This window comes from Neomonachus schauinslandi, chromosome 9 (assembly GCF_002201575.2).
Source record: "Neomonachus schauinslandi chromosome 9, ASM220157v2, whole genome shotgun sequence".
Lineage (NCBI taxonomy): Eukaryota > Metazoa > Chordata > Mammalia > Carnivora > Phocidae > Neomonachus > Neomonachus schauinslandi.
Window position 1 is genome coordinate 4,564,850 of NC_058411.1, and position 21,709 is coordinate 4,586,558.

General features: G+C 47.8%; 1 protein-coding gene across 2 annotated transcripts in view; it reads right to left on the bottom strand.

The window, feature by feature from the left end:
- Positions 1 to 21,709, bottom strand: part of WDR25 (WD repeat domain 25) — a 139,181-nt gene that overhangs the window by 110,389 nt on the left and 7,083 nt on the right. The window contains exon 1 of one of the 2 annotated variants that reach the window (XM_044917904.1): positions 9,554 to 9,625. The exons of the other annotated variant lie outside the window; for it this stretch is intronic. Within the exon in view, the coding sequence (XP_044773839.1) occupies positions 9,554 to 9,625 (72 nt within the window). Of the gene's footprint in view, positions 1 to 9,553; positions 9,626 to 21,709 lie in introns of those variants that run through there. 2 annotated transcript variants of the gene reach the window in all.

Below are 21,709 nucleotides of genomic sequence, written 5' to 3' on the forward strand. Positions count from 1 at the left end.
TCAGAAGAAAACAAACATTATTAAAAAGAAAATAATTCACATAGCTTTAAAAACACACAAAACACCCGAGGCACAGAAAAGACCAGCAGGGAAGGTTTGCGTATTCTTCCAGCGTCATCTACCAGCGTTAACTGCTAATTACTTTCCTCCCTCCAGAGCAGCAAAATATCACAAGTGTTTGGAAAAGGTCTGATGAGTCACCAAACACTCTGTGGCTCTCAGCTGCGTCACTGAATCCCATGCAGACCTGCGTAAATATTCCTAATATTTATACCCGCCCCCAACCCTAGGCTTCAGAGACTGGGGGAGGGGGGTGAGGAGAGGCGGGGGGTGGGACTGGAGGAAAAAGGAATGGCACTGAGGGGGTAGGGGGCCTGGGCTGTGGATCTTTCCCCATCTCAGGTCTCTTCAGCCCTAACACCGACGACACAGGGCTGAGCAATATTGGAATTCAATATATGTAAAAGTGGGTTTTCAATAAATGGAGGCATTTTTTTTTTAAAGATTTTATTTATTTATTCATGAGAGACAGAGAGAGAGAGGCAGAGGGAGAAGCAGGCTCCCAAGGAGCAGGGAGCCCGATGCGGGACTTGATCCCAGGACGCCGGGATCATGACCTGAGCCGAAGGCAGACGCCCAACCATCTGAGCCACCCAGGCGCCCAAATGGAGGCATTTTTAAGCCCCAAAATTGTAACTGCATTTATACTTAAACCTTGGAAGTCTATAATAAAAGAGGGGGATAGAGGCAGAACTATCTAAAGTCAGGGCTAACACAACCCCACCCCTATCTGCTCTATCCTAAGGGCCCAGATTATATCACAGAAGCATCATGGGAGGCCTCCCCAGGAGTTTTCCCTCCAATTCCACACCCACCCGTTCTGGAACTTTCCATGGCTCCAGTTCCTATAAGAAAAACTCTATATTCACCCACATGCCTCACAAAGCCCTGACCCCCCCTCCCCAGGCCATTACCATGACTCTCTCTCTTAGCCCTCTCCCCTGCACCTGATGAACAAACAACTGTGCTCAGCTCCCAGGGCCCTCAGCCGGCACTGCCTCTCTCCCAGCCCCACTGGCCCTCGCCCCAGGGCCAGCTCAAATGTCTCCTCCCACGCCATCAGGTGTGGCTCTCTTCCTCTTTGCTTCCTAACACCAGCCAAGCATCCTTCCCAAGGCCTATCTCGATTTATTTGTCTGGATACTCAGCAAGCACCTCGAACTCTCAGGGGAGAGTCCCCACTCCAACCTCGGGATTCCAGACTCAATCTAGCGAAACAGGGCATTGGGTCCTGTTCAGGCCCTTAAGTGCAAAACTGTGGTTCCTCCTCTTAATAATTTTATGCTTCAGGGGAAAGCCGCCACCAAAGCCTGCAGAAAGAACACAGCCAGAGCTCCCAGGGTACAATGTGATCCAAAGGGTTTCTCTGGCTTCCATGTAATAAGCAGCCACCAGTAGCTGCTGCCCTGGGAATGCACCAGCTTCCAAAAGGACACCCCGAAGAAGGCAGTGGAGGAGTTTAAAGGCATCCCTCTGCCCCTGCCCACCACTGCCGCAGGCCCCATCCAGAAGCCGACCACCGCCACCCAGGAGGCCAGCCACGCTTATCTCAGCCAAGCTGACTTTCCGATCCCCATCTCTCCTGAGTTGGGAAGATGGATAGGGCTCTGAATTAAAAGCTTTTCCTCACTGCCTCCTAGACTACGAGAGGCATGTGGACCTGAGAGTAAACGGGGGGTTATTCATGTCAAAGGAGGACAATTACCCAAAAAATGCGAGCACATCAATAAGAATGTGAAAGCAACTTTTCCAGAATATAGGACACAATGCAAATTAAATGTCTGAGTGCTGAGTATATATCATTACCTAATCTCTCAGAAACTCTATTACTGTTACAATGTTAACTGCCAGCTCAGCCCAGCATCAACCTTCTTCCCCTGGAAGGACTTCAGCAAACTTTGTCTTCTGTGCGTAACCCACCCTGCTCTGGAACTGCGGCCACCATCCTGCTGACCCACACAAGGAGTTAACAAAGCAGGCTCCTCGCACTCAGCACCTTCAGTCCTGGTCAGCAACCCTCTGGCTCGGAGTCACCAGAAGAAAGAGAGAGAGAGACAAAGAAAGGAGGGAGCAGCTACAGATCTACTGCCCCGTCTTTAAATCATGTTTCACATCTGTCCAACTGCCCTGGGCCTGCCCCTCTTTCTCTATCCCATGTGTGTCATTCATTCATGCATTCATTCATTCACTCACTCATGACACAAATGGCTATCCAGCACCACTCAGTGTAAGGCAGAGAGCACAGGAAGTTGCAGCCCTGACCTTAAAGAGCTCAGCCCAGGGGACAGAGAAGATGGGCAGGGGGCTGCACACATATGGCAGGTGCTCGCTCTGGAGGTGCACAGGGACAGGAATTAGTGAAGTTGGGGGGTGTGGATTCCAGCTCTGTCACCTGGCAGTAGAGTGACGCTGGGCAAGCCACCTGAGAGGGACCTGGTACCAGCCACCCTGCTGCCACACGGCCTTCCCCATTCAACTCCACCTCTTCACACTAAATACAGACTCCATCTGCTCCAGTCTCAACTTCTTCACCTGCAAAATGAAGAGAAAATGCCTAAAAGTGACTTGTGGAAAGTGGGGAATTGTGAGCATATAGTGAACACTAAGGAGATGGCAGCTACTTTCTTAGTGTATCACTGAATTATCCCACACCTGCCTCGGTACCCGGAACAGGAAGCATACCCGCCTTACCTTCCTCACTCAAGCCCACACCGTCAATACTGAACAATCCAAGTGGCCTCCAAAGCCAATCACTCCAGGTCTCAGTGCTGGGACACACCTCTAATGAGAATGAGCACTTCAAACCTCCCTACTCTGTCCTCTGCTTCGAAGTTGGGCCCACATGTTTTGATTGAGCTGGAACCTCTAAGCCTTGGGAGAATCCCAACATCTGATGTGTCCCTTCAGGGGCCACATGGGAGAATGGAAAGAACTTGGGCTTTGGAAGTAAACAGTCCTGGTCTCCTGTCCTAACTCTGCCACCTGCCAGTGGCATGCTCCTAGGCCCTCTGAGTCCCCCTGACCACAGCATGGGCGTGCTACCGACATCTCAGGGGGTTCAGGAGAATTCACTGTGTACACAATGCCAGGCACTGAACCAGGCACATAGTGGGATCTCAGCAAATGGGAGTCATCATCGCTACCAAAATTCAATCCCAGGGAGCCGACCATCTTGAGTTCTTGTGATACCAGATAAAGTCCATGCTGGCACAGCATCCTTCTACTCAGGGCCTTCATCAGGCAAGCCAGAAGCCAGGCCAACAGGAATTAACTTAATGCTCCGTTTGGCAGTGCTTCCCTAGGTCCATCATCCATTCTGATTCCCTGGAAGCTGCCGGCCAAGCAAACTGGAATATTGATCGCAGCAATCATCCCAATGCAAGTCTGAGGTCCAGGCACTTTATGTGCGTTTCAATTAGAAGAGTAGGCTTGCCATTCTAATTCTGCTTCATTCCAGCCAGCTTCACTCTGGGCAACAAATGGGCTCCTAAAAAGTTGAGTTAATCACTAACCTATTAATGGAATCACACCTCCACATTAATTTTACATTATCATTTCAAAACGATGCATATTCATTCTCCATCTTCAGTTTCAAGCATGGGAAAGGAAGCAAGAGTTATCTGTGCCTATACCAAGCTCCAGGCATCACTCAGGGCTGCCATCTTGCTGACTCTGCACGACAGCCCCACTTCACAAGAAACAGGCGGGAAAGGCTGAAGACCTTCCCTGGGCACCCCAAAGATAACCACGGCTCAAGGACAAGCCTGCCCAGCTCCTTCCAGGAGTCCCACTGATCCCAATAATTCCTGAGGCTTTTGTGTCCAATTCACTCCCTCGATATTTGGCCATGCGTGCTTTGGTTGGAAAGGTGGCCAGGTCATTCTAATTCAAATGAGCCCAAGTCAGATTTACTTCCTGCATGGGGGCTGGGTGCTCCCTAAGATGCGGAGATGAGTAAGAAACAGATCCTCCAGAACCAGGGCAGGGGATCTGGTGGCAAATGGGGTGGAGGGGAAGGAGACTCGTTTTTCTCTGTACATCTTTTTGCCTCTTTTTAATCTTGTACCAAAATTTGTGTACTTCTATTCTTAAAAATAAGTTTTCAAATGAAGTAAGGAGAAATGGTTTCTTCCCCTTGAGGAAGCTTACAATCAAACAGGAGGGATCAGATGGATCTACAAAGGAAATTTTAATTCACCCCAACCACCATTTATTGGGCACTTTTGATATGCAAGCCCTGAGCTACTCAAGACAGGTTCACACATGTAGTGAAACTCAGCTGTCAATTCCTCCGGGAGGAAAGAACCTCGTGACATAAGGGTGTCCTCCCAGTGGCTCTCCCCAAAGGTTGGCTGCCTAAGTTTCCTCCCCTGGCATTTTTACTTCATCCCATGGCTTTGCTCCACCTGTGGCCACAGGTGTTATTAACTTCTCTGCCTGTTTAATGACGTCCTCTGGAGGTCACGTGGAGAGAAAACTGATTCAGAATCCCGAAAACTCATTCAGCAACTCTGCGGGAAGACTTGGGAGGGACACCTGTACTCCTCTTATTACCTCATTTAGCTAAAGGTAGCTTGGAGATCACAAAACCGTTCGGCATAAAAGGGCCTTGGAGACCACAGTCAAACCTCTGTGTTTTCCAAATGAGACACCAAAGCCAGGGCTGACCTCACTTGCTCAGGGTCTCAGCTGGTGGACGGCAGATCCACACATGGACTCCTGGCCCCTGACAGCCAGCTCATTGCTCTCTCGATCCCCCGCGGCCCACTTGTCTTGTCCATGTCCACAGTAATAATCACACAAAGAAATGAGTCACTCACTTGCCCAGATCACGCCTGTAAAGTCAGAGGGTTATTTTTTTAGGAAAAAGTAATAACAAAGGAAAGGGGAAAAAAGTATCTTAAATAAAGGTTGTCTTTCGTGACATGATGGATGGAAAGCTTTTGGGCGCGCGATGGAATGGTGTGTGATTATACGGAGGTAATAATGGCTATCACATGTCAAGAGAGCAGATGTCAGTACCTTTTGACAGAGGGCACTTGGGAAGAAGTTACAAATAGAAAGCTTTCCCTTTACTTTCCAAGGGGTAGAATAATAATTCACCTGAATTGCCAAGATCTGTTCCAGACAGCATCTGTGCAATAAAGAGAGGGACAGAAAGCTCTGCCCCCACCAAGCCATCACAGGCAGTCATAAGAAAAGCAGTCAAAACTGGGTTTTTAAAAACCTCGCACAATTGAGCAAAAGTACTGTCCAGCACTTACTACCTCACCAGCACCTTCTAATGGCAGTCACACCCCAGGAAGAGGCACCTAGGAGAATGAAGTGGGGCCCCTCCCAGGAGTCCGTGCTAAGATGACACCCTAGAACTCCAGGGGGAAAGGGACAGTGCCAGCATACAGAGGACAGAGAGCTACCAGCAGTGTGAGTTAGGGGTGATTCATCACGCCCCTGCTTCTTAAACTCTCCAGTACTTTTCAGTTCCTCTATATGAACAGTTTTTCTTTTAGAATTAGAAACAAAGTGAAAAGCCAAAAACAAGAAAAAATTAAAATATTTTTTAAAAGGAGCACAAGAACCTGCTGGCACTGAGCTATGGGGAGAAGGAAGTGATAGATTCCAGCGGGAGGCCAGGGGTGATGTGGAGGGGGAGGGGGCATCCAGAGGAGACAACCTGAGGAGCCCAGATGAGCAAGGACTTGCATCACGGTGAAGTGGGGACATGGGGATGTGGGCTCAGGGTCACTTCTGCCAGGGCTATGGAAGGGACAAGAAGCCTAAGACACTGGGGGGAAGGGAAGGGTCTGGCCCCCAGGACACTCAGAACTCATGGGCAGGACTGGTCTGAGACTCCTGAAGCAACCAGAGGTGATAAGCAAGGAAATGCTCAATTAGGTGGTGCAAGGGGGGATCCAGGCGGGACTGAGGCCACCAAGGAGGCTGGGCAGAAGCAGCTCAGTACAGCAGAGGCTGGGGCCACAGGGGAGGGGGAGAGGCCCCGCCTGCTCCCGCAGCCGCCAACGCGCCCCGGAGGCCCAGAGGAAATATTATTGCGAGACAAAAACTGAATTATGAAATCCGCAAGCAATAATTAGTTTAAATTACTACTTCTACTTGAATAATTAAACACGCTTATTTTCACTCACTGATGTTTTATTCATTACCATACATCTTTCCTGAAAGTTGTTTTTAACGTGAATATTCTTTTATTTGCAAAGATCCCACAGAGATTTACTATGCTAATTTCAAATCTTTCTTCTAAAATAAAAACAACAATAACAAAAACACTCCAGATTATCATCCATTAGTGACTGCTGTGTGGGGTCCATTATCAACTTAAGTCACAGGAACTGACTAGAAATACTGTGGGTAGTTGTAAAGTTATTCACACACCAAAGCTTCCTTCCTTTAAAATTCACTACTGAACGGGTAATATTTAAATAAGCTCGGAATGAGTACAAAAATAAAAAGAACCAAGTGCAGCAAGACCATTTAGGCACAGACAGAAAGAGCCTTGGCTTTTTATCACACTCTCTATTAATGAAAATGTTTTTGCATTTCCACAAATAACGTCCGGATTTTATAAGTCTTATTTTTACACCCTGGAGCCAGGATACCCATAAGCACAGTAATAAAGGCTTAAGGTTTTTATTAAGCAAAGTTACCTTTGGGAATAAGTACTAACTTAAATATAATCCACGACCTAACTCTTCCCTGCTAGGCTATTAGCTGGTGTTGGCTGAATGGCAAAACTCCAAATCCTAGCTAATGCCAACAAGCTGAGCCTAAGTCAAACCCTGAACAAACAGCAAGGAACAGCCTGCCACCACTATAAACCAGCTCCACAAAGGCCCAGAAGCCAACAGCCCTCCGAGGGGCCCACAAAGCCTACTTAACGTGCAGGCATGCGGGTTGTTCCGCAGAACTGACAAGGCTGCACTCACTGGATTACTCTGACAAGTATCAGGGAGCGCCAGTTACTCTGCCATGAGGCACAAGCTGCACGGCGCGCGCGCATGCGCACATGCCCAGCTCTGTGGCTCAAGCACAGCCTCCCCGCCCGGCCCGCCCCCGGGGAGGAGCACCTGACTTGAACCCACAACTCCTCCCGGAACATTGGCTGAGTGGAACTAAGTATCTGAAGATTTGTTAGGGCCCCAATTATATTTTCTCTCCCCCAACATCCTTTAAGAGCAGTCGTCCATCTCAAGAATTCAGCAAATGTGTAGACCCATCTCCCACGTGAAACTTAATCATGGAGCCTATGGAGCCACCACCTTTCATGCGGTGTTTTCCCTCCGTTAATATAAGTGAATTCAGCCGAATATTTTTCACACTGGTTGCAAACAGTCTTCCGGAGCAACAGGAAAATGGATTACTCAAATTCTGAAGTTTCCAAATCAAAAATGACCATCTACTGAACAGAATTATGAGCTGTGGCACTGGTTTGGCCTTTGGAAAATGAAAGGACTCCAGAGGCCACAGGCCAGGGCTTAGCTGATTCTAGAACTCAACAGTATCTGCGTCATCATCATCATTAGAAGCATCCAGAAAGCAGAGCAGAGCTTCTGCTGGGCTTGTTTCCGTGGCAACAGCTTCACTGGCCTGTTGCAGGAAAGGAAAGGAGGAAGGGCATGGGAGCTGGAGAGGGAGAGAGAGAGGCAGAAGAGGGGAGGGCAAGGAGGAAGAGCAGAGAAGAGAAGGCGAGCAGGGTGGGCATGGTGGAAGGCCCGAGAAAGCAGGATGGAAACAGTGAAGGAGGAGAGGAGGGGAGAGGGGGAAAGGCAGGGAGGAGTGTGACCCAAGGAAGGGACAAAAGGAAAGCAGAGACTCCTGTCTGAGGCTGTACATCCACCTGTGCACAAAGAATGTTCTCCCTTCCCTCACTAAAGGTCACACTTCACTCCTAGTCACCACCTCAAGACACGCTCATCTGGTAAACATGGGGAAGCTGAGGAGAGGTCCAACTCCAAGCCCTCACAAAGGTCAACAGAGGCCTGGCTGGGTTCAATCCAGAAGGAAAACAGCAAGCAAAGGAGAAGGCATGGGGATGGGTTAGCACGAGAGCAGCCAACTGGGGCCGGGGGGGGGGGGGAACGGGGACAACTGGCACATGAGAAGTGTGTTCAGCCTCATTAAGGCGAAAACCTTCCACGAGTCGTGCTCAAGATTCAACGAGGGTGAGATTCAGTCTGCTCCCTGCCCCCGCCCCCCTCCCCAAAAACATTAACGATAAAAAGAACAAGGGCTCTAAATGCAACATCAAATCCTGGGTTGGATCCTGAAACAGAAAAGGGACATTAGCAGAAAAACTGGTGAAATCTGAAAAACTCTACGGTTTAGTTAACAGAGTTATACTGATATTCATTTCTTAGTTTTGACAAATGCACCAGGATTATGTAAAGTGGAGGGGAAGGCGGGTGATGGGTACATAGAAACTCTCTGAATTTGACAACTCTTCTATAAATCTAAAATTATTTTCAAAAGTTTTAAAAGAAAAATAACAAGGGCAGTTTAAAAACAAGACTCCTGTTTTTCTAACAATGATTTATCTTTTTCATATAAAACCAATGCCCTTGATAGGGTTTAACTATCATAAAGTTTTACGGAATGCTGGCTGAAACACTACACTAAACACTGTAATCCTGCAGCAGAAGCGAATTATTAAATTCAAAACATGTTAGCAGCATCCCTTCCCTCCGAAGCGAAGCTATAAGGCGCGCCTCCAGCCATCAAGGAGCAAGGGCCCCTGCAACAGAACAAGGACAGCTTTGAGGAGCCTGCCCTCCCAGCCTCATGGCACCCCACGAGGAGTCAAAAAGGTTCTATGTGTAAGAAGTGAAGGAAGCCAGTCCTTCTAAAAACAGATTCTGTGCATCGCACTCCTGATTTCCTGCCTCCTGAGTCTTTTCCAGACAGTCGTCCTCCCTTGTTTTACAAGTCCAGCCCAGCACCCTCACCCTACACCCCTGCAGTCTGCTGGGTGGCAGCATGCTCCTCCACACCCTCCAGCCTTGGCACGTTCTGTTCCTTCTGCCCAGAATGCTCTTCCATCTCTTTGCCACAGAACTACTTCTACCCGTCCTCTGAGACTCCTTGTGACTCCCACTGGCACTGCCCCTCCCTGGGGCTGTCCTTTGTGCCCCATAGCATTTTATCCTCCACTCCACGACAGCAGGTATGATGCTACACTGTAAGTATCTGCCTACCCGTTTCTCTTTCCCAGAGGCCAGGAGCCTTTCAAGGAAGGGTCAGACGCCCTATCCATCTCAGTATCCCACTCCCTAGCACCCAAGTCTTGCATCAGATGCGGAATGAATGAAATGAGTCAAGAATGCAGGCAATTCTTTTGAAAGAGAAAATATCAACAACAACCTTCCCTCTTGTGTTAAAAGGTCAAAAAGGTATTATCTGTAAGAAGTGAAGGAAGCCAGTGCTTTTAAAAACAGATTTTGATACAGAACCACAGGTCCATTTCCACAGACATAAGCGCTGTGCAAGTATCCTCTTCCGACCGGGAAGCTGAAAGGCTTTTCCAAGGTTTTGGTTTCCTTGACAACAGCATTGCCAGAGACAAGCAGGGAAATAATTAAAAAGTATGTTCCCTTCGTGTCGAACTTCTTAAGTGTTTTTAAGCAATAATGAAGAGGCCACGCTCAGTGTGGACAGCGTAAGTACGGACAGAGCCGAGGGCGGGCAGGGGCGCAGGAACCACAGCCCAGACAGGGCAGATTCACAACTGCACTTTCCAGGGGCCACATCCTGGGCCAAACAACACTGCATGTAATCCTCACAGTGTCTTGGATGGTTCATGGTATTATTGCCCACGTTCGGCAGCAGAGACACTGAGCTGCAGAAAAGCGCCCTGAGCCTTGCTGCACCCCACTGCCCCCAGGCTGGCCTCTAAATAAATGGCCCTTGGCCTCCTCTCTGACCCTTGGATCTCATCACAGGGCAGCCAAGACACGGCCCTGGAAGAAGCTGCCTTCCTCTGAGCACCACCGTCCAGCGAGCCCACATCCCCACCCAAAGCCTCTCGTGCTGGCTCCAGTCCCCTCACCCTGCCCCAGGGCTGCAGGAACCTGCGAAGCAAGATGGAAGGCACCAGCCCGGGAATGGTGGTCAGCTCTGAACTGGATTTGTGTCTCCTTCTCTCTTCAGGGTGGCTTTTCATGGTCTGTTTTGTTTTAACAGCTTTACTTTATTCGTATCTTTTATGGTAAGCCTCCTGAAATCCTTTCTGGATTTATGATTTATAAATAAATAATAAATAAACAAACGCACAGTCTGCAAGGATCGGCCCAAGTCCATTACCTGGGAGTGTAAACACAAACATTTCAACAGATGGGGAGGAATCACGGCTTTGATTTAGCTCCTGGCTACAGTCCTCAAAGCCCCCTCCAAAGCCTGCCACCACCAACCCCCCAGGGATGCTTCCTGCACGGGCGAGAGGTGGGGGAAAGGGCCAAGGCATGCAGGCAAGATGACCGCCGAGACTCTCCATCCCCCTGAAGTTCAAGGAGGCCCACAGGAGCGTGGTAGACTGAGCAGGGGTCATTCACTCATTCACAAGTGTTGCTTAAGCCCCTACTATGTGTTCAGCTCTCCTCCGGGAACTGGAGATACAACAATCAAGAAAAACAAGTTCCCTGCATAATGGAACTTACATTAGAGTTCTTCCCAGTGTGCAGATTAATGAAGACTCAAAAAGATTAAGGACCTTGCCCACACTCACGTGACTACTTTCTGGAGCTCCCAAGCAGGAACCTGACACAGAACCACCCCAGAATGCAGAGACAGAAAAGGGTAAGTCCAAACACCAGCTCTGTGTTTAGGAGTCACACTTCCTTCACTGTCCATCTCTGATCCTCCATTTTCTCATCTGTCAAATGGGCTTGAGGATACTGCTGACACTTACGTAATGAAGCACTTGCTACATGCCTGGTACTCCCCTAAGATCTCCCCATTTTTCTTGTTTAAACCTCAGAAAACTGAGATTGATGCTATTATTATCCCCACTTACTAATGGAAAAACAAAGGTCTCAAGAGTCATATAATTTAGACCAAGTCACAGTTAGAAAGCACAGGGCCAGGGCTGAGCCCCACAGTCCTATGCCCCAGCTGTGGGTAAACGAGGTGCAAAGCCCTAGTGCGGTGCCTGATCCACTGTAAGCACAAGAGGCGGCAGCCGACCACGTGCCCTGACTGTGCAGGCTGAAAGCCGCAGCAGGTCCTGCCTGGCTCCCTTCCGTGGGCACCATCACTGGTCCTTCCCTGCAGCATGACAGTCAGAGCACCGGGCTCTCCTCCCCACCCACCTGGCTGCTCATCTCCTCACCTTCCGGGACCCAGCTCCACCTCCCCCTTCCCCAGGAGCCTGTCCTGTCTTCTGCCCCCACCCTGACAGACACACCCCACTCCCCTCTGCAGGCCGACACCCTACCCAGGTGGCCCCTGGAGGGCCTCTCACATTTTCACACTCTAGTCTGTTTCGATGCCTGGACCCCATTAGCTTTCTTGTCAGCAAGGGTATGTCTGGTCCCTCTGAGCCCAGAGCCTGTACAGAGCCAGCATTTTTTTTTTTTTTTTTAAGATTTTTATTTGTCAGAGAGAGAGAGCATAAGCAGGGGGAGCAGCAGAAGGAGAGGGAGAAGCAGGCTCCTCACTGAGCAAGGAGCCCGATGTGGGACTCGATCCCAGGACCCTGGGATCATGACCTGAGCCGAAGGCAAACGCTTAACGACTGAGCCACCCAGGCGTCCCCAGAGCCAGCATTTAATCGATGGCTGGATCAATGGATGACCAAATGAAGAAAGAAGTGGAGACACCAAGTCTTCCCATACTGACTCCAAGGGCCATCTCCCTCATGCACTCTATGTCACCTGGTCCCTGGGGCCCTCACTGCTCAGACTGCAGACAGAGAGCCTAACACAAGGCCTGAGCAATTCACTGGCCACACAAGCCTAGCAGCACATCCCAACCACCAGGAGCCAACATCACGCTGGAAAGCCGGAAAATAGGAAGCCCACATCTGGAGGAGCCCAAGTTCCTTGAGAGGTCTGCTGGCGTCCATGGGCGCACACCATATTATATGTTCAACGAATCAAGGCAACTGGAGGCAAATTGGATGGCAAGCCTCCCATGTTTAAGAACTTGGCTTCGCAAGCAATTACAGAATAAACCCTGGCTTGAAGTTCTTGATAATACCTTCCATTTGTAAGGGTTTTATAGTTTACAAAGTGGTTTCACACACCTAACCTCGTCTGATCCTTACAGCCCTGGAAGGTAATTATTTCACAGATAAGAGTGTAGAAGCCCAGAGAAATCAGGATGGGAATGTGCCAACCTCACGTGCATACTCACAGCGTGCCGAGCGCCGGGCCAGGCTCTGGTCCCTGTATTCAGGGCCGGGCTCAGGGCTCTCTCCAGGGCAGCACACAGCCACCAGGGGCCCGGCCACAGGCACCCACCATTCCAGAAGAGGCCACAGAGTCCCTGACCCCCGCTTGCATCTACTTCCTAGCCCACTGGCAACGTGGGCTCCAGCCTGCACTGAACCTTTCCATCCTCACCCCTTTCCAAGGGGTGGATACTCCCCAAGGTGACCAGTCCTGAGTGCTGGAAAGTTCTTCCTCACAGGGTGCCAACCTCTTCCCCCACGTTTCCACCATTAGTCCTGCTTTTGCCCTAGGAGCAAACCAGAGTACAGCCCATTCCTCTTCCCAACACAGGCCTACCAGCACCTGAGGACAGCCACCATGCTCCCCCACATGTCCCTGTCACCGGGCTAACGGCGTCATGGCAAGACTCCAAGGAGCCAGGGTATTTCAGAATACACTTGAATGAGAGCAAAGAACATGGAAAGAGACCAGGACGAAAACAAACAACTTTTCTAACCAAAGGTTACAATGAAAATGTGTTTTAATTTGTGTTTCTGTACCTTTCAAAATAACACTTCAACTAGTTCAGAAAGAGACCACTTGTGTTTATAAAAGCTCTTCAGTTTTCCCTGCAGTTGTCGGGCTGTGTAAACACACTGTGAGCCGGGAGAGAAATTGCTCCTTGTGATACTGTTAATGCTGGCTTGTATGCGAATTAGAATTCTAAACTCAGCAGGTTAAAAATGTTCTGAAAGCAATTTTGGTGTTAGTCTAAATAATTATAGATCACATTCACTTAGAGAAGGGCCTTTGCCCCCTCGGGGCTCCAAGGGAAAATTCCAGGCATGATAGTTAAGCAAAATAGTTGGTTATTACGCAGGCTTTGCAGGGGCAGTACAAATTGGTATAATCCTTTTGGAAAGCAATCTGACAGGAGACGTATCTGGACCCATGAAAATGTACAAGCCTTTGACCCAGCAGTCCCACTTCTGGGAATCAACCCGAAAGAAATAATCCAACAGAAAAGGATTTCATGCATGAAGATAACCACTTCAGCATTATCTATAATAGCAAAAATTAGAAACCACCTAAGTGTCCAAGGACGGCTAAGTAAATTACAGTTAATCAACTCGATAGAGCATCATGGAACCAGCACAAATTGACGGCCCTCCAAAGACGCAGAGGCGGCTGGTGGCACTGCGGCAGGAGAGGCTGGGAGAGAATGTTAAGTGGGAGAAGCAGGCTGCAAAACTGTACGCGCACTCTGTGAAAAACACAAGCCCATATGGACCAGAAATTGATGGGAGGGTGTTGAAAGGATAATCGTAATTGAGGTGTACGCTGGAATTGGGAGGTTTTCTCCCATCATTTTGTAATGTTATTAAATCTCCTTCAAAACAGGCAGAAGGGAGGGCAGAGAGAAGGGGCAGGGAGGCCGAGGGAGGCTGGGACCCTCCAGGATCATGTTTCAGTCACACCGTTTGGAAATCTAACCAAGCAGGAGGAGGCAGTGCCGCGGCCAGGGCTGAATCTACGCACCTCCACCAGAGCCACAGGATGACACCGTTATTACCCACACGGACATCCCACTAGAATGAAATTACAGACACAAATCAAACCATGCTCCCCAGACCTTTTGGTGGGACCCTTTTACACTCTGAAGTTACTGAGGACTCCAAAATTCTGCGGCTTAATGTGGGTTATTATCAATCCACATTTAGCATATTTGAAGTCAAAATTGAGAACACTTAAAAATATTAATTTATGTAAAAGTATCAATAATAAACCCATTATATGTCAACATAAACAACATCTCTTGTGAAAAATAATTATATTTTCCAAGACAAAAAAAACAGCGAGAAGGCACTGTTTACATTTTTGCCAGCTCCTTAATGGCTGGCTTAATAGAGACAGCTGGGCTCGCAGAGCTGCTTCTGTAGTTAATCTATTGTACACGTCCCGTTGCCTCTGGAAAACTCCATGTACGCTCATGAGAGAATGAGAGTAAAAAAGGCAAATAACTTCTAGGTACTATCAGAAAAACAATTTTCACCCCCCAGACCCCATGAAAGGGTCTCAAGGAACCCGGGGGCTCACAGACCATACTGAAAACCACTGCAATGAGTTGCAGCGTTAAAACCCCGCTGCTGCAGGACCCGGGGGGGGGGGGGGTGCGCAGGGGACGGGTTTAAAATTACATGGATAGTTGGAACTCAACTATGTTGCCTTTTATTTTCATAGACTGGATGGAAATACACCAAAAGTCTACAGTCATTGCCTCTGGGTACAGAGATAATGGGCAATTTTTTTTTTTTATACCTTCCTGATTTTTCCATAGCGTATATGTATTTCTTTTATGGTCAAAAACAACATTTCATTTTTGAGGAAAGGCTGGGGCGGCCGTGGCGCACCCGTGCCCTGCGGAATAAGCTGGATGGGAAGAAGGTCATTTTAAATCATTAGTAGCCAGCATCAGTGTGGGGGAGCATCACGAAGCAGGGCTGCTCCTTAATATACCAATCGATCCCTGGCACCGAGCGCACATTCATCACGGTGGGCACAGCCTGCCCCAGACCCACAGAAAGCCTGGAAGAGATGATGAGAATTGAAACTGGCTCAAGCTAATCACTGCTAGATGAAGGTCAAATATAGGTGACTATTTATCAGATCTTGAGATGGGGGAGGACATGCCATGCTCTAAGGCCAAAGGACAATTACAAAGGGAAAGGTCCATACACTTGACCACAAAAAAATGTCAGGTTTTCCCTGGAAAAAAAGAATAATAATGAAATACCAAAACTCAAAGTCAAACAACACATGGTGGGCGGGGGAGGATATGATGACAGGTCAATATTGTTAGTATGTAAATTGCTGCATAAGAGAAATGCTAAGACGGCAGGAGACTGATGGACAAGACCCACAAACACTTACTGAGCATTAACGAGGTGCCGGCCTGGTTCTAAAGGAGCTGCACACAAATGAATTCATTTGGTTCTCAAATAAGACACCACTCAATTAACAAATGTTTAAAAAAGTTAATAATTCTACCACTGTCAAGGGGAAAAAGAAGCGGTCACATTTACACAGAACTGAGGATATGGCATGTGTCATAAACGGGAAGCCACTGTAGGCACTGAAAAGAACAAAGTAGATCTGTGCGCTGGGAGGAAAAGCTAGCAGCTGGAGGACGCTATGGAGAGGGTGACGTCTGCACACCCCACACGGAGACCCCAGCCCTTTCCCCAGCTCAGATGCCTGAATGCAGGCAGCCAGGGCGTGAAGAGTCCTGTCTGGGAAACTGACCCGGCTACCCAGAACACCTCAGGAGGTTCACATGGGGGGGATCCTGCCCTAGGTGCCAGGTGGCTGCCTCATCACCCTGCAGCAACCTCCCTGTGGACAGGCCCCATCCTCGCACACACTTACACACACACACACACACACTCACTCACTCACACACATAGCCTCTGGTTAGATCGGCTTTCACCAGCCTCCTCCCTGAATGGGAATGAGCAGTGCAGCACCCCCTCACATGAAACACAGACACCAAAACAAAAGGATAAAAGGAGGTGACAAGGGGCAGGAACATTTTCCAAAACACAGGAAAACTTTCAAAGAACTCCAAGAGCTAAGAAAAGACCTTGTAAATATGCAATAAAAAAATGACATTCTTTACAAAAGGAACATTCAGAAAACAAGAAACAGCTCTTGAAATGTAAAAATATGATAGATCAGAATAGAACACTTTTCTGTATATAAGTTATACTTCAGTTAAAAAAAAGTTTAAGTATATGGAAATACAAAAATAAAAAAAATTTTAAAAAAAGGATTGAAAGATAAAGTGGAGGAGATTTCCCAGAAAAACAAAACATTAAGGCAAAGAGAGAACTAGAAAGAAAATTAGAAGCTCCATCCAGGGACACCCAGGCCAATGAACTAATTTGAGTCCCCAAATCAAAGCCCTTGACAGGGAACCTCCCCAGGAGTATGGCCCATCTCCCTGTGGCCCCTGCTCCACCGGAGGGGACATGGTGCCCAATGCCTCACCCCTAGCAAGGGAAGATGGGAAGACTGGCCTGGAAGCAGCTCCAGGACCCCTGGCTAGGGCCACTTTGTTGCTAGGTTTCTATAGCCATCTGGTCCCCCTGCAGTTTAGCCTGGGTTCACAGCACTTTGTTACGGGGTTGAGGTGTGGGAGTTCCCAGGGTCCTGACACCACTGGCCTCCCTCGCACACACTTCTGACCATCCCCTGATGCCCTTGCCCCTGCGCCCTGCCCCACTCCCCCCACATGGGGATCTGCACCTGGGGGAGACGCCTGAGTAGAGACAGCAGAAGCTATGAGAAATGGTGACAAGGTTGGACTAACTTACCCACCCCTTCTTTTAAGGGGTAAAAGTTTGGGGGGAAGATAACCATCACAAAAATTTTAAATGCTGCTTACAAAAACAAAGTACCTACGGTATAATTAAAACCAGTTGATTCTCATGGGAAAAAATGTGGAAAGGAAAAGCTGCTTACAAAATATTCACAGTTGTTATGCCTGAGCGGAGATCTATGGTTTTATTTTTAATTTCTACCTTTTTTTTGTATTTTTTTCCCAAAATTTTACTACTTTTATGATAAAACTAAGTTAAATCTAAAACAACGTATTTTTTTTAAAGAAGGACAAAGCCATCGCTGGGCAGTAAAGGGGTGCCTTTAAGAATCTTCTGGGTCCAAGTTTTAAAAGCAGCAAGAAATAATTTACTAAACTGTCTCAACTCCTAACCGTGCCAATTTTGCAATCTGCATTTTTCAATTACATTAAAAGCATTTTCCCAAATTGCTCTATTCTTCCCTTAATGACACGGGATGAGACTGGATGAGGCTGGTTCCCTGAGGCCAGATCCGCACCTTCACACAGCACGGTCTTCTCCCCCTCAGCGTCTGGCAAGCACACAGCCCTGAACTGTTAAAGTTCAACGGAATGAAGTTTTCAAAGAGCAGAAAACACAGCTTGGGTTCTGCCACACTTTCCTTTTCTTATTCCTCCTTCAACTCAAGGTTTTTTCTGCAAGGCAAAAGCTTGCAAGGCCCTTCTGGCAAGCAAACGGAAAGTGGGAAATGTCTCATTTGTTGGCCTCCGAAACGTTGCAGCTTTCATACGGGGGAGAGGAGTGTCAAAAAAAAAAAAAAACCACTTCACTTCCCACGAAGAGAAGGTTCCAGCTCAGGATCTCACGGCAATTCCCAGAGAGGCTCGGCAACCCTGCTGTCGATGGGCCTGAAGCCCTTGCTCCCACCCCTGGGACAACTGAGACGACCATGAACTTTCCCTGAAACAAAAATACACAAAAGGTCGGAAGGGAGAGGAGGAAACGGTGTCCAGAGAGGGAAGCATCCTAATACTTCCTACACAAGATCCCAGCTCCACATCACCACCTGACTTCACTGTGTGCCCTCAGGCAAGTGTCTTCCCCTCTCTGGGCTTCTGTAAAACAAAGATAGATCCAGATGATCTCTCCATACATGCAAACACACCACCCTGTCTCTCCCGGCCTTCACCTAATTACCCTCAGTGCACTGTTAATCATTCACTCCCCAAATACCAAACGCCCACCACCACAACCCAACCCTCCTCCCCAGCTGTGCGGCTCTCATTTCCAATAGATTTGCCTCGTGCTTGGAATAAATTGCCAATCATCTGCATAATGCTCCACGACTCCTCACTCTACACATCAAATCATTTCTCAATCTCATTTTGTAAAATCCATCAAAAATAATTCTTTCAAAACTGAAATAAACCTTCACTCTGGCACTTGAATCCATAAATTCCTTGTCTTTGAATCTGAGATATATTACTTTCTACAAAGCACATCTAAGATACCCTAATATAATCAGATACCCTAACAATGATAAATCAACGGGATCCTGTAATACATAAAAATGCAAATCCAAACCACTATGGAAATCATCTCTTCTCGTTATGTCCCTTAACAGAACCACAAGACTTTGAGGCTGGGACAGAGCCTGGGTACCACTTGAGCGAGGGGATATGCTTTTCCATCCTTTATCCTCAGAGGCAGAAGAGCAGAGTGAATTTTAGATCCGTTTGCTCTGTGGTCTGACAGCTTCCCATCTTGCTTCTATAGTTTACCAGCTGTGTGACCATGGGCAAATCCCTTTACCTCTCTGTGCCTCAGCTTCCTTGTCTGTAAAGTGGGAAGAAGACCAGCCCTTGCCTCACAGGCCTGTAGCCAAGAGGAGGTGGAACATTTGGAACCATTCCCAATGGGTGGTAAGCACTCGGGGATGGGGTGAACTCTGTCCAGCCTCTCAATAGTACTCACTGTCAGAGGCCACAGAGCTCACAAACAGCACAATGAGACCCCCAATCTGGGTCTTCAGCCTCCAGAACAAAATCCTTTCCTTCACACGCACGTGGGAAGGGGGCCTGAGACCCATGTGAACCTGGTGCCACGCGAGGTGGGCGCCTCTCCCCTGCCCCCAGACTCACTCTCCTGGGCCTCTTCAGGTACGAAATTGCTCCTCTCCCCGCTGCCGGAGGCCCAGACACAAAACCCGCTGAGAGCTGGCAAACTGCTGTCCAATTCATTTTCTTCTATCACATTTTAAATGTGATCAGTTTAGAGACACAGACCCCAGCCCCCCAGTACATGCCTTCCAAATAAATGTGCAGTTCATGAAAAGGCAGCAGGTAAACAGCTCAGTACAAACAAACCCAAAAACTTCTTAAATTTTAAAAGTATCTGTCTCAGGAGTACTGACGTTGAACACCTGGGAAAACATGTATCTGTAGACAGATTATTAAAAGATTCACAAAAACAAGAGTTACATTAAGTTGAAGGATTCTGGGTGACTCATCTTTTTTCTAATTGTTTAACTAATCAATAAAAGAACAGGGGAATTAGGAACATGTTTCTCGGCCCCTCCCATATGCTATGCACTGCGCTGCATCTTCTCATTTCTTCTACATAGAAACAACCCTCATAGGCAGCCATTATACCCATTTTACCAATGAGAAAACCAGGGAATCAGAGAGGCAAAGTGATTTTCCCAAAGTCACACAGCTACCAAGCAGCAGATATGGAATAGGAACCCAAGGGTCTCATACAACAATAGCACTGATGCTTTGCCAATCTATTTAGGTTCCACTCACCAGACAGAAAGCCTTTAGCTCAAGCCTGGGTGTAAACCAAAGCCCATCTTACCACACCAGGGCAGCAGAAAAGACATTTATGTATAGCCATGTTCGCTCAAATACTGGCCATTTCAAAAACAAAAGCAGGTAATGATAGGAAACAACACAGAAATGACAAAGCAAAGTCTTGAATTTGAGACAGTCATAAAAATACATTTGGGGAAAGTTTAATAAGGTAGAACAACGCCCCTTACAAACAGCACAAAAGATGGGGTGGGGAGCAGAATCAAACCTGTACACTCTGCAGGGAGCCCGATTCTGTGAACACATGGGAATGGGGGTGGGGAGGTCCAAACCAGGAACGACCCCCAGTGTTAGTGAAACACTGACTCAGGGTTAGGATTACCAACAATTGGTTTTCTCCTTCAGTCTTCATATTCTCTGCATCTTCAAAGTTCTTCACAATAAGCTTTTATCACATTCATGATCAAAAATGAAAAGGTTTTTCTTTTTTAAGTATTATAGGGAAGACTGTTATTGAAAGAATTCCTAAAGCAAACCATTTTGTAAAACAAATGAACAGCACCTCATTCATACATTTTATTTAAAATCCTTCTGTGTTTCAGAACTCTGAGTTCTGATGCATGGACAGTGGTCCCTGGAAGCAGGAAACACGTCGGATGCTTGTGAGAATGTGCCCGGTGCCTCGCAGAGGGCTCTGCACCCGGGGCCGGTGGTGAGGGCCGCCTGTGTTTGGTTGAAGCAGGCCACGTCTGTACTTTTTCCAAGGGCCTCAAAGTCTGAATCCTACCTTTACATGCAGTGGGTATTCAAACGTGTTGAGCCAAATGAGGACACAGGGAAATGAAAAGAGTAGATAAAAGGGTATCCGTGCTGGGATTACAACTGTGAGAAACAGATGCATGCTACAGACAGGGGCATGAAGGGATCATCAGGAAAGAAAACAGAGCATCAGTGCAGAGTTATGAGTCATTGTTTTATTTTACTTAATTTCTCCAGCTGTAAATTTTTCAAAACTAATATAAGCATATTTTACAGCTCACAGAACATTTAGAACATATTAAAATAAGTATCTTTCCACTGTAATATACCCAATTGAAATTTATGAATTCCAAAGCTACATTTTAAGGAGATGAAGGAAATGGCACTTCACGCTCTTTAGATTAATCAGATGGATTGTGTTGTTTTTCTCTTGATCAGAAAAGAAATCATATTTCAGTAAATGTTACCTTGAATCAAGGATTCTTTCACATTCTAGAAGCTTGAGTGAGCTTATATTAAGTCTTACTGTGCCCCCTAGTGGCAAATAAAATCTATGCACCTAAGAGACCATTCTTTCCCAAAGGCTGGAAATAAAATCCAAAAAAATTTTTTTAATCTTTACTGATCACTTAGCATGTACAAAACTTTGTGCCAGGTGCTACGGAAAATACAAAAATGGGTCTGGCACAGTTTCCATCCTCAAGAGGCTCAAAATCTACAAGGTGTGGCAGATACAGTTCATGGCTACACAGGCAGAATGAGAGGCCACTTCATGGTAAGGAAGGGACAAGACTCCTGGGGAGAGCAAAACTGTGAGCACACGGTGAGTGACAACTATGTGCCAGGCACTGCACAGAGAGTCCACATCCAACACTGGTTCTTCTCCACAAAAACCCAGCCAGGCAGGCACAGTCGTGTCCACCATACATCCACCGGCTGAGGTTCGGGGAAGTAACTTGCCCAAGATCACACAGCCAGTCTGCCGCAGAGGGAGGATTCAAACTAAGTGCTGTGACCCCAGCCCCCAGGGTCTTCCTTCCCTCCTGATGCAGTGGGGCTCAAGAAGGCACTCTGGCAGAGTTTAACCAAAAGACAAGGGGAAACGCATCCTAGGAAGGGAGCACAGAGTTGGGGGGGGCGCCCTGTCATACCCACCTCTTCTAGCTCTTTCCCCACTACACCGTCTGCTCTCTACCCAGGACTGGGCTACAGGGAGCCAGGGCTCCTGCCTGTGCCCACAGCCCCATACTCACTCCAGACTCAGCATCCACAAGCCTCCCACTGCCCCCTCCACCTCATAGGCCCCCAAGATCTGCCGCGTCACCACCCTCTGACCCCAGGG